This window comes from Sander vitreus, unplaced genomic scaffold, assembly GCF_031162955.1.
Source record: "Sander vitreus isolate 19-12246 unplaced genomic scaffold, sanVit1 ctg310_0, whole genome shotgun sequence".
Lineage (NCBI taxonomy): Eukaryota > Metazoa > Chordata > Actinopteri > Perciformes > Percidae > Sander > Sander vitreus.
This window is the reverse complement of record NW_027595460.1, coordinates 72,501-85,000: the sequence shown is the minus strand read 5'-3', so window position 1 is coordinate 85,000 and position 12,500 is coordinate 72,501. Positions and strand designations below refer to the sequence as shown.

At 41.8% G+C, this 12,500-nt stretch overlaps 1 protein-coding gene across 6 annotated transcripts in view; it reads left to right on the top strand.

Moving 5' to 3' along the window:
* Positions 1-12,500, top strand: part of LOC144513655 (extracellular sulfatase Sulf-2-like) — a 59,821-nt gene that overhangs the window by 39,849 nt on the left and 7,472 nt on the right. For all 6 annotated transcript variants that reach the window (XM_078244824.1, XM_078244826.1, XM_078244828.1 and 3 more), the window contains exons 11-15: positions 588-644; positions 1,651-1,780; positions 6,490-6,733; positions 8,177-8,387; positions 12,109-12,205. In XM_078244824.1, coding sequence (XP_078100950.1) covers positions 588-644; positions 1,651-1,780; positions 6,490-6,733; positions 8,177-8,387; positions 12,109-12,205 — 739 coding nt within the window. The remainder of the gene's footprint in view (positions 1-587; positions 645-1,650; positions 1,781-6,489; positions 6,734-8,176; positions 8,388-12,108; positions 12,206-12,500) is intronic.

Here is a 12,500-nt window from a genome sequence, read left to right as displayed (position 1 = left end):
ACACGCACGCACACACACAGACACACACACACACACAGACACACATACATACACATGCACAGACACACACACAGATTTGAATAGGATGAATAAGCCAGACCCACATCCAGATGTTGGGTCTGGGTCTGACCCACATCCAGATGTTGGGTCTGGGAACTCCCCATTGGCTGGGCTCAATCCGAGGGGCGGGATAAATGGTTTCAAATATCCTCTGCACCAATAGGATAGCTCTCCAACCAATCAGAGCAGACGCTAGCTGATAGATTCCACTTTAAACTCTGAACACATCTTCCTTTTTTAAGAATGACTTCAGGGCCGTTCTTTGTTCTTTTCTCAAAGAAAAGCTGAACTCCAAGTCTTCCAGAGACGCTGTTCACCAGCAGCAGCAGCAGCCATAAGCCCCGCCCACCCACTCTACACACGATGTGATTGGCCTGACCAGAGTTTGGTTTTTCCAGCTCGCAAGCCAACGGAGAGTTGCTAGACGACCCTGCTGCAGATTACATCTGCTGCTGCTAGGGGGGTCTAGATTTCTAGGCCAAACACGTACGGTAATAATGACTAAACTTGTTTTTGTTTGTCTTCAGGTTTCAAGCGAACAAGAAGCCGAAGGTTTGGAGAGACTCGTTTCTGGTGGAGAGAGGGTAAATACATCCCATCACTGACTACGTTGCACTTAATGTTCCGGTGTTTGCCTTTATTCTGAAAAAGATAATGTTCCTACTAAGCTTTTTCCGTGGCTAAAGAGAGTTAATATTCCTCTAATATTCCCGTTTACATTCAGCCGTGTCTAAGACATGCGTTTTGTGTGCAGAAATCTTAATGTGTAAAGTAACTAGTAACTAAAGCTGTAACAGATGAATGTAGCGGAGTAACTAAAGTAACTAGTAACTAAAGTAACTAGTAACTAAAGCTGGAACAGATGAATGTAGTGGAGTAACTAAAGTAACTAGTAACTAAAGCTGGAACATATGAATGTAGAGGAGTAACTAAAGTAACTAGTAACTAAAGCTGGAACATATGAATGTAGCGGAGTAACTAAAGTAACTAGTAACTAAAGCTGGAACAGATGAATGTAGCGGAGTAACTAAAGTAACTAGTAACTAAAGCTGGAACAGATGAATGTAGCAGAGTAACTAAAGTAACTAGTAACTAAAGCTGGAACAGATGAATGTAGAGGAGTAACTAAAGTAACTAGTAACTAAAGCTGTAACAGATGAATGTAGCGGAGTAACTAAAGTAACTAGTAACTAAAGCTAGAACATATGAATTTAGCGGAGTAACTAAAGTAACTAGTAACTAAAGCTATAACAGATGAATGTAGCGGAGTAACTAAAGTAACTAGTAACTAAAGCTAGAACATATGAATTTAGAGGAGTAACTAAAGTAACTAGTAACTAAAGCTGGAACAGATGAATGTAGTGGAGTAAAAAGTACAATATTTCTCTCTGAAATGTAGCGGAGTAGAAGTAGAAAGTGGCATGAAAAGAAAAGACTCAAGTAAAGTACAAGTACCTCAACATTTGGACAGTACTGGAGTAAATGTACTTAGTTACATTACACCTTCCTCCCCGATGCCCTCTGAGACCTTTGATTCAGATAAATAAAAGCTTTATTAGAAAACCAAACGGTAACATTTTGTGTGGACAGGAAACTGCTGCACCAGCTGGTCCAGGGGAAGGAAGTGTCGCAGGAGGAGAACTTCCTGCCCAAACACCAACGAGTCAAAGATCTCTGTCAGAGAGCCGAGTACCAGACGCCCTGCCAGCAGACCGGACAGGTACGCAAACACCACAGAAACACCACAGAAACATGACACAAACACCACAGAAACACCACAGAAGCATGACACAGAAACACCACAGAAACATGACACAGAAACATGACACAAACACCACAGAAACATGACACAGAAACACCACAGAAACATTACACAGAAACACCACAGAAACATGACACAAACACCACAGAAACATGACACAGAAACACCACAGAAACATGACACAAACACCACAGAAACATGACACAGAAACACCACAGAAACATGACACAAACACCACAGAAACATGACACAAACACCACAGAAACATGACACAGAAACACCACAGAAACATGACACAGAAACATGACACAGAAACACCACAGAAACATGACACAAACACCACAAAAACATGACACAAACACCACAGAAACACATCAGAAACATGACACAGAAACACCACAGAAACATGACACAGAAACACCACAGAAACACCACACAAACATGACACAGAAACACCACAGAAACACCACACAAACATGACACAGAAACACCACAGAAACACCACAGAAATGACACAGAAACATGACACAGAAACACCACAGAAACATGACACAAACACACACAAACACCACAGAAACATGACACAAACACCACAGAAACATGACACAGAAACACCACAGAAACATGACACAGAAACACCACAGAAACATGACACAAACACCACAGAAACATGACACAGAAACACCACAGAAACACATCAGAAACATGACACAGAAACACCACAGAAACATGACACAGAAACACCACAGAAACACAACAGAAACATGACACAGAAACACCACACAAACATGACACACAAACACCACAGAAACATAACACAAACACCACAGAAACACCACAGAAACATGACACAAATACCACAGAAACATGACACAGAAACACCACAGAAACATGACACACAAACACCACAGAAACATGACACAAACACCACAGAAACATGACACAGAAACACCACAGAAACATGACACAGAAACACCACAGAAACATGACACAAACACCACAGAAACATGACACAGAAACACCACAGAAACACAACAGAAACATGACACAGAAACACCACACAAACATGACACACAAACACCACAGAAACATAACACAAACACCACAGAAACACCACAGAAACATGACACAAATACCACAGAAACATGACACACAAACACCACAGAAACATGACACACAAACATGACACAGAAACATGACACACAATCATGACACAGAAACATGACACAAACACCACAGAAACATGACACAAACACCACACAAACATGACATAGAAACACCACAGAAACACCACAGAAACATGACACACAAACACCACAGAAACATGACACACAAACACCACAGAAACATGACACAGAAACACGACACACAAACACCACAGAAACATGACACAGAAACACTACAGAAGCACCACAGAAACATGACACAGAAACACCACTGAAACACCACAGAAACATCAAACAGAAACATGACACACAAACACCACAAAAACATGACACAAACACGACACAGAAACATGACACAAACACCACAGAACCATGACACAAACACCACAGAAACATGACACAAACACCACAGAAACATGACACAGAAACACCACAGAAACATGACACAGAAACATGACACAAACACCACAGAAACATGACACAGAAACACCACAGAAACATGACACAGAAACACCACAGAAACATGACACAGAAACACGACACAGAAACATTACACAAACACCACAGAAACACCACAGAAACATGACACAGAAACACCACAGAAACATGACACAGAAACACCACAGAAACATGACCCAGTGTATCTCTGTGTGTACTTCGTCCACAGCAATCCCACCAAAACGTCCCAGTTAGAGAGGAAATGACCTAAACATATTCTTTATAAATCTTTACAATCATTCCCTGAAATAACCAAGCAGACCTGACTTGTCCACATCTTCTTCATAACGTGACATTTTCAGCGTGTAGCTCGCTAGCTACAAGTTTGTTGTTGATTCCCAAAGAGTTTGAGAATGGCAACACACAGAGAGAGGAAGGGGAGGGATATTGGGCTTTATCCTGGAAATGTACTTATGTGGATCCAGACTACATTACTCCTGATGCTACGCCTCCCGGTCTTATCACTTTATCCCATTACTTCACTCTTGATTTCATTACTTTTCTGTCCATCCTAATAATTTGATCCCAATACCCATTACTCAGTCCTCTTTTTTTAGATGTTAAAAATTACTAAATGCAGCTGACATTTTCATTTACCATGAAAAAAATCTTCACTTAGAAGAGCAGAGAGCGCACACCTCCGGCAAGGCCAAACACGCTGTCTCACAATGTTACTGAAAGTGAAAAAATAATTTGTTTATCCACTCCAAAATGTAATGAGTTCTTCTTTGGTCCATCCTACACCATTCCACCGAGTTTAATGAAAATCAGGCGGGGAGTTTTTCTGTAATCCTGCTGACAGACAGACAGACAAAATGAAAACATAACAACCATGGCGGATTAGAAGAGTTTTTGTTGGAATAAATGCAGGAAAACAGCGATGGCTGCTGCTGTAGTAAACAAACAGACTTAATTAAAGAAAGCGGACAGAACAGTAAAAGGCTTCTGTCAGAGAGATGAAAAACCAGATGTCATCTCTGAAAGCCGACAGACACAATAACGGCAGTAATGAAGGGACACAAAGCTGCAGAATCACAGACGTGAAGAGAATCAAGATGAAGCCGCACAACAGAAACTTTTTCCCAGTGTTTGTGTGCGTGTTCACGCTTGTTTAAAGTAAATTACACTTGTTGAAAAATCCCTTTAGCCAGTCGATTAGTCTCTTAGCAACAGTGTCTGCCGGCTGCTCTGATAAACAGCCTGTCGACTACTGTGTGTTTGTGTCTCTAATGACTAAGTAGAAATGTATTCAGCTTCTGCAAAACAACAAAACAAACGCTTAACGAGACGTGTCCACAGTGGCGTCGTTGTGTGTGGCGTTGGAAGTTACGTTGAGCATTTTGGTGAGTGGTCTCCGTCCACCGTGGGGAACACCCGACAGTGGCTACGTGTCTAGGAAACTTAACAGGGTTTGGCTTTAATTCATGCATTTCACATCAAACAGTCAAGCACCCTACCATCCTTCAAACAGACCCTCAAAATTCACCTCTTCGAACTTCCTCTTTTACCTCTCCTGCTTTACCTGTGCTTGTCCATGCACCTATGTGTTTTCCTTTTCTTTTTGTCTGTCATGTAATCTTGTCTACATACCGTTTCTTTGTTTGTAACAAAAACTGTAAAGCGTCTTTGAGTGTTTAGAAAAGCACTATAAAAAATAAATGTATTATTATTATTATTTGATTTGGGAGCTACAAGCTAATCTGCAAGGCCGGAGGTATAAGATGAGAGGCCTACCTTTAGCTTTACCGTCTCCAAGCTGTTCAGAACTCTGCCGCAAGGCTTTTAACTCGCATTAACAAAAGAGCACACATCACATCTGTTTTAGCAGCACTTCACTGGTTACTGGTCCAGTACAGCATTCAATTTAAAATCCTGGTCCTTACTTTTAGAGCCCTGCACGGTCAAGTTCCTTCCTACATCTCTGACTTGATACAGCTTCATACTCCCACCCGTAGTCTGAGGTCATTAGTGGTTCCCCACACTCAGTTTAAAGGTGCCTATGTTCCAGTAGAACTACATGAAGCAGGTCATTAGAATAATCAGCTCCTCTGGCTCCACCTACAGCCTGGAGAGAGATTTACAACAATCCACAGCTCCCTGTTCAGATGCACCAATCAGGGCCAGGGGGTGTCTAACTGTTCAGATGCACCAATCAGGGCCAGGGGGAGTGTCTAACTGTCCAGATGCACCAATCAGGGCCAGGGGGAGTGTCTAACTGTCCAGATGCACCAATCAGGGCCAGGGGGTGTCTAACTGTTCAGATGCACCAATCAGAGCCAGGGGGGTGTCTAACTGTTCAGATGCACCAATCAGGGCCAGGGAGGGTGTCTAACTGTTCAGATGCACCAATCAGGGCCAGGGGGAGTGTCTAACTGTCCAGATGCACCAATCAGGGCCAGAGGGGGTGTCTAACTGTTCAGATGCACCAATCAGAGCCAGGGGGGGTGTCTAACTGTTCAGATGCACCAATCAGGGCCAGGGAGGGTGTCTAACTGTTCAGATGCACCAATCAGGGCCAGAGGGGGTGTCTAACTGTTCAGATGCACCAATCAGGGCCAGAGGGGGGTCTAACTGTTCAGATGCACCAATCAGAGCCAGGGGGGTGTCTAACTGTTCAGATGCACCAATCAGGGCCAGGGGGAGTGTCTAACTGTTCAGATGCACCAATCAGGGCCAGAGGGGGTGTCTAACTGTTCAGATGCACCAATCAGGGCCAGGGGGAGTGTCTAACTGTTCAGATGCACCAATCAGGGCCAGGGAGGGTGTCTAACTGTTCAGATGCACCAATCAGGGCCAGGGAGGGTGTCTAACTGTACAGATGCACCAATCAGAGCCAGGCCTTTCAAAATAAAAATCGGGCAAATGTCATGACAAATCACCCTCACCTTCTTCTCACTGACTCTCGGACTGGGTCAGTCAGTCTGTCTAAATCTGAACCAGTATCTCACAGTGCGTCTGTGTGTGTGTGCGTGTGCGTGCATGCGTGTGTGTGCGTGTGTGTAGAAGTGGCAGTGTGTGGAGGACGCCACAGGAAAACTTCGACTCTTCAAGTGCAAGAGTGAAGGGGGCGGGGCTAAGATCTTCCAGAGGGGCGTGGCCGGCCGCCAGCGTCCACTCAGCATCAAGTCTCATCTGTACCATCGCGGCTCCAACCCCTGCAACTGCGACTTCGGTGACCTCCAACCTCTGAAGCCACGACTCTCCCCGATGAGGCCGTTCAACAAGAAACCGTTCTTCTCCAAAAAGAGTACGTGTTGACGTTTGAGTCCAGCAGGGGGCGCCGGGGACGGAGGTTAGGTTTAGGGTTAGGTTTTTAGGTTCTTGTTTTATCACGATTACTTCCTAGAAATTCATCGCTGTCTACACAAGAGTCTAATGTTTTTACAGAGGGTTATTTTTTGGAGATTTTAGATATCTCTATTTCCAGTGGTGTATACTACATGATACGCAGGTATACGCAGTATACCTTTTTTATGATTTCGATTGTCATTTCATTTTACGAGCCAACTGCATCACTAACGCTACTACTGTCTTCTGTGAGTTTTAAACATAGACTGTATGAAATAGGTTTTAAAGAGCTCCCAGCTCTGCAGAGCTCTCCCTTCTCTTCAGTGAGGCCTCTGTGTTTACAGGCTGGTGATGATGATCAATGTGCTATAGGTGCCAAAAGCATCTATGTTTGGTACTGCCAATGTGTTTTGTTGTGGTTCATGTGTGCAGTAAACATTAAATAATTGTGGCAGAGAATCGTGATATCAAATCTAAGCTAAAAAATTGTGATTCATATTTTTCCCCGAATCGTGCAGGCCTAGTCTGAATGCATGAAATTAAGTCATTGATGCTCAAAACTTCCCTCAGGGAGGACACCCCCCAAAAGGCCCATTCTGGCCCATATATACAGTATAGGCCCATACATATACAGTACAGTATACCCTCTACAATACATTAGACTACCCCACTGCTCTATTTATCAATCGGGTTCAGGGGGTTTCGCTTTGACACCGGTTAGCTTCCACTGTTCCAACCAAAAGGAAGTCCTGTTTGAAAGCTGCAGCAGTGATTTCCTGAAGTGACGCTGACCTCCAGTGTCTGAACTCTGAACTGCATCTCTTCCCTGAGCGAGGAGAGATAAACAACACTGCTTCCTTTTGCTTTTACTTTCCAGGAAATGCTTCTTAAGATTCAGTGAAGACTGTGTGTTGTTGATAAAGTTTTGATTGATCAATCGAAAGTTATTTCAAATGTGTGGATAGATGGGAGGATGGATGGATGGATGGATGGGATGGTGGGAGGATGGATGGATGGATGGGTGGGTGGATAGGTGGATAGATGGTTGGATGGATAGATAGATGGATGGATGGACGGACGGATGGATGGACGAATGGATGGATGGATGGATGGACGAATGGATGGATGGCTAGATGGATGGATGGGTGGATGGGTGGATAGGTGGATGGATGATAGATGGATGGATGGATAGATGGATGGATGATAGATGGATGGATGGATGGATGGATGGATGGACGGATGGATGGATGGATGTGACATGTCCGAAAAGACAGACAGATTTTTTATTTTTTTTATGTCCGAAAAGAAGTGGCAAGAAGTACACACGTAATTAAACCCACCACTTCTCCATATTTTATGTTGTGATATTGAAATATTTCCTTTTTCTGTTTCTGTGTGTCAGAGTTCAAAACGCTGAAGAGTTACTCCAGGAACCGCTACAGCCGCTCCGTATCCATGACCAACAGTTACCCCGGTAACCACAGCATCAGCATGATGGCAGGCAGGGCAAACTGGGCTCAGCCAATCAGAGACGAGTCTGAGGACGAGTTCAGCGGGATGGGAGGAGTTCCCAACGCGATGGCGCTGCCAGACTCCCACAAAGTCACACACAAGTGAGTCACTACCCTGCTTTTTTAGTTAAAAAAAGGAAAAGCTGGCATCATTTTGGTTTCAAAATGCAGCCAATAGCGTCTTTTGTTGCTATAGCAACAGCTACAGTATCCTAGAGCGCTACACCCTCGCATCAAAAATCGTCACATCCAGTTGCACAAAAAATAAGACTCGCTATGGTGCTTGTCATTGGTCAGCTGTCAAAAAAGCGCTTGACGTAGGGCGTCAACGTAAGGTTTTTTTTCAACTTTAAAAAGATGCCCTCATACTCTGCTTCTGACTGGCTAGTAGTCCTTACCTAGGTACTGTCAGGGCACGCCCTCATACTCTGCTTCTGACTGGCTAGTAGTCCTTACCTAGGTACTGTCAGGACACGCCGTCATACTCTGCTTCTGACTGGCTAGTAGTCCTTACCTAGGTACTGTCAGGGCCCTCATACTCTGCTTCTGACTGGCTAGTAGTCCTTACCTAGCTACTGTCAGGGCCCTCATACTCTGCTTCTGACTGGCTAGTAGTCCTTACCTAGGTACTGTCAGGGCCCTCATACTCTGCTTCTGACTGGCTAGTAGTCCTTACCTAGGGTACTGTCAGGGCACGCCCTCATACTCTGCTTCTGACTGGCTAGTAGTCCTTACCTAGCTACTGTCAGGCACCCTCATACTCTGCTTCTGACTGGCTAGTAGTCCTTACCTAGGTACTGTCAGGGCCCTCATACTCTGCTTCTGACTGGCTAGTAGTCCTTACCTAGGTACTGTCAGGGCACGCCCTCATACTCTGCTTCTGACTGGCTAGTAGTCCTTACCTAGGTACTGTCAGGGCACACCCTCATACTCTGCTTCTGACTGGCTAGTAGTCCTTACCTAGCTACTGTCAGGGCACGCCCTCATACTCTGCTTCTGACTGGCTAGTAGTCCTTACCTAGCTACTGAGCGTGTAGTCCTTACCTAGCTACTGAGCATGTAGTCCTTACCTAGCTACTGAGCGTGTAGTCCTTACCTAGCTACTGAGCATGTAGTCCTTACCTAGCTACTGAGCGTGTAGTCCTTACCTAGCTACTGAGCATGTGCGACTGCCAACAAAGATGTTCCAGCAGTGAGAGGTCTCACTCTGTAGCTAAAACAGAGACCTGAACACAGGGTGAAAAGAGGAGCTGCAGCAATGAGCAGTACAACAAAAATATGGAGTTTTTTGAAAATTAAACCATGTAAACCTATTCTGGTACAACCTCTAAATACAATTATGAACCTGAAAATGAGCATAAAATGAGGTACTTTAAATGAAGTATCTGCTTGACTGCAAACCTGCTGTAAGCTAATTCAAATCTCTGGTGGGAAATAAGTGTTTTATAACAGCTGATAAACGTTGAATAATGAGAAACCTCAGCACAGATAGAACGAGTCTTCACAGCTCAGATTGCTCTGCTCGGGGTTAAGAAAAATAATCTTTAACACATTCAGGAAATCGTGTGAATTCTGCAGCATTGTTGGAAAATAAATGTCAGCTTCTGTGGAGGTGTTTTTAGGCTGTAATAATCCTCCCGCTCACCGTGAGGACTGTTGAATATTAATGTCATTATGTTGCACTGGAGTAAAGGCCACTTTAAATAAGTTTAAAGAAAACTATGAATACGAGGTATTCAGTCTGCCAATGGAACAAGAAAACATTCTTGGTAAGCTTTCTTGAAATAAGATGTGATCTTCAAACTAGAGGATTCATCTTTTACAAATAACACAGCAGCTTAAAAACCTTACGAAATGTCAAAATAAAAGCTTGTTTCATCTGAGATACGAGTCAAAACTAAATGTTTTTAAGACTCTTTCACTTAACAGGATATTTAAGATGCATCGTCTAAAAAAACAAGTCCTTGTATATCTGAAATATCACTTGTTAGGTGATTGTGTCTTATATTAAGTGCTATTGCGATACAATACAATATCGTCAGTTTTATACTGGAATCCTTTTAGCTACTATTACAGCTGTTTAGTCAGTACTTTTAGCTACTATTACAGCTGTTTAGAGGGTCAGCACTTTTAGGCTACTATTACTCTGTTTAGTCTGCTTTAGTATCTAGTACTTTAGCTACTATTACAGCTGTTTAGTCAGTACTTTTAGTTACTATTACAGCTGTTTAGTCAGTACTTTAGATACTATTACAGCTGTTTAGTCAGTACTTTCATATACTATTACAGCTGTTTAGTCAGTACTTTAAGCTACTATTACAGCTGTTTAGTCAGTACTTTTAGCTACTATTACAGCTGTTTAGTCAGTACTTTAGCTACTATTACAGCTGTTTAGTCAGTACTTTTAGCTACCATTACTACTGTTTAGTCAGTACTTTCATCTACTATTACAGCTGTTTAGACAGTATTTTCATCTACTATTACAGCTGTTTAGTCAGTACTTTCATCTACTATTACAGCTGTTTAGTCAGTACTTTCATCTACTATTACAGCTGTTTAGTCAGTACTTTAGCTACTATTACAGCTGTTTAGTCAGTACTTTTAGCTACTATTACAGCTGTTTAGTCAGTACTTTTAGCTGCCATTACTACTGTTTAGTCAGTACTTTTAGCTACCCTTACTACTGTTTAGTCAGTACTTTTAGCTACTATTACAGCTGTTTAGTCAGTACTTTAGATACTATTACAGCTGTTTAGTCAGTACTTTAGCTACTATTACAGGTGTTTAGTCAGTACTTTAGATACTATTACAGCTGTTTAGTCAGTACTTTAGCTACTATTACAGCTGTTTAGTCAGTACTTTCATCTACTATTACAGCTGTTTAGTCAGTACTTTTAGCTAACATTAAAACTGTTTAGTCAGTACTTTAGCTACTATTACAACTGTTTAGTCAGTACTTTAGCTACTATTACTACTGTTTAGTCAGTACTTTTAGCTACCATTAAAACTGTTTAGTCAGTACTTTAGCTACTATTACTACTGTTTAGTCAGTACTTTTAGATACTATTTTGCGTTCCTGAGCAGCTCGGCTCAAAAATATGAAAAACAAAAAAAAACACAGTTAGACAACAATTACACATATAGTACAAATACTAGTTAATTTGGTTTAGCAAGAGGATATACTGATGTATAAAAGGGTTCTTTATGTAGCGTGAATCCGTGGCTTACTACATATGTATTATGATGGGATATTAATTTCGAAATTAGTCTTTTAACCAATTTGTAAATCAACATAATTATTTGTACTCGTGAATGGCTGAAACCACCTCGTTTAAGAGCAGAAGGCGCTCAGATTGAATGCATTAAATCATAATCATATTTAAAATATAATGTGATTTAATCACAAACAATATTCCAATCAATAAATATGGTATTTTTATCAGTCTTATAATCAGATGGTTGTGAGTTTGAGCCTCACACGGGGCACCATACTACTACTAAATATGTTTTATACATGTTTTATATGTTAAATACCAATTTATAAATCAACATAATTAGATTTATAAATAGATTATAATAAATAAATAAATAGATTTATAATAATAAGAACTACCACCTCTTTGCGTTACATTTAAAGTTAGATATTTTGACAAGAAACTAGATGAACATACTTGGTATGATTTGGCTTTTTTTGTAGTGTAAATGTCAGCTTCGGTGTAGGTGTTTTTATGCTGTAATTATTCTCCCGCTCACCGTGAGGACTGTTGAATATTAATGCCATTATGTTGTTGTTGTTGTTGTTGTTGTTGCTGTTGTCCTGCAGGTGTTTCATTCTGCCTAATGCCACAGTGAAGTGTGATACAGGAGTGTATCAGTCTCTGCAGGCCTGGAAGGACCACAAGCTGCACATCGACCACGAGGTAACACACAACTCACTTCAATACAACAACTTTATTACTCCCACAAAAGGGGCAATTAGTTAAGAGCAGGTACAAACAACAGACACATACATTACAGCACACAGCCTACTTATGGGCCTACGCCCTAGAGAGTAGATAAATACTCATCAAACTTTTGATTTTATCCATTTAAAAGTCGAATTGCAGAAGGGATGAAAGCATTAGAGTGGCGATTACTTTTAAAAGCAGGTTAAATATAACGTCTTGATGGCAACAGTTGTTGCTAAAAGTACTGACTAAACAGCTGTAATAGTAG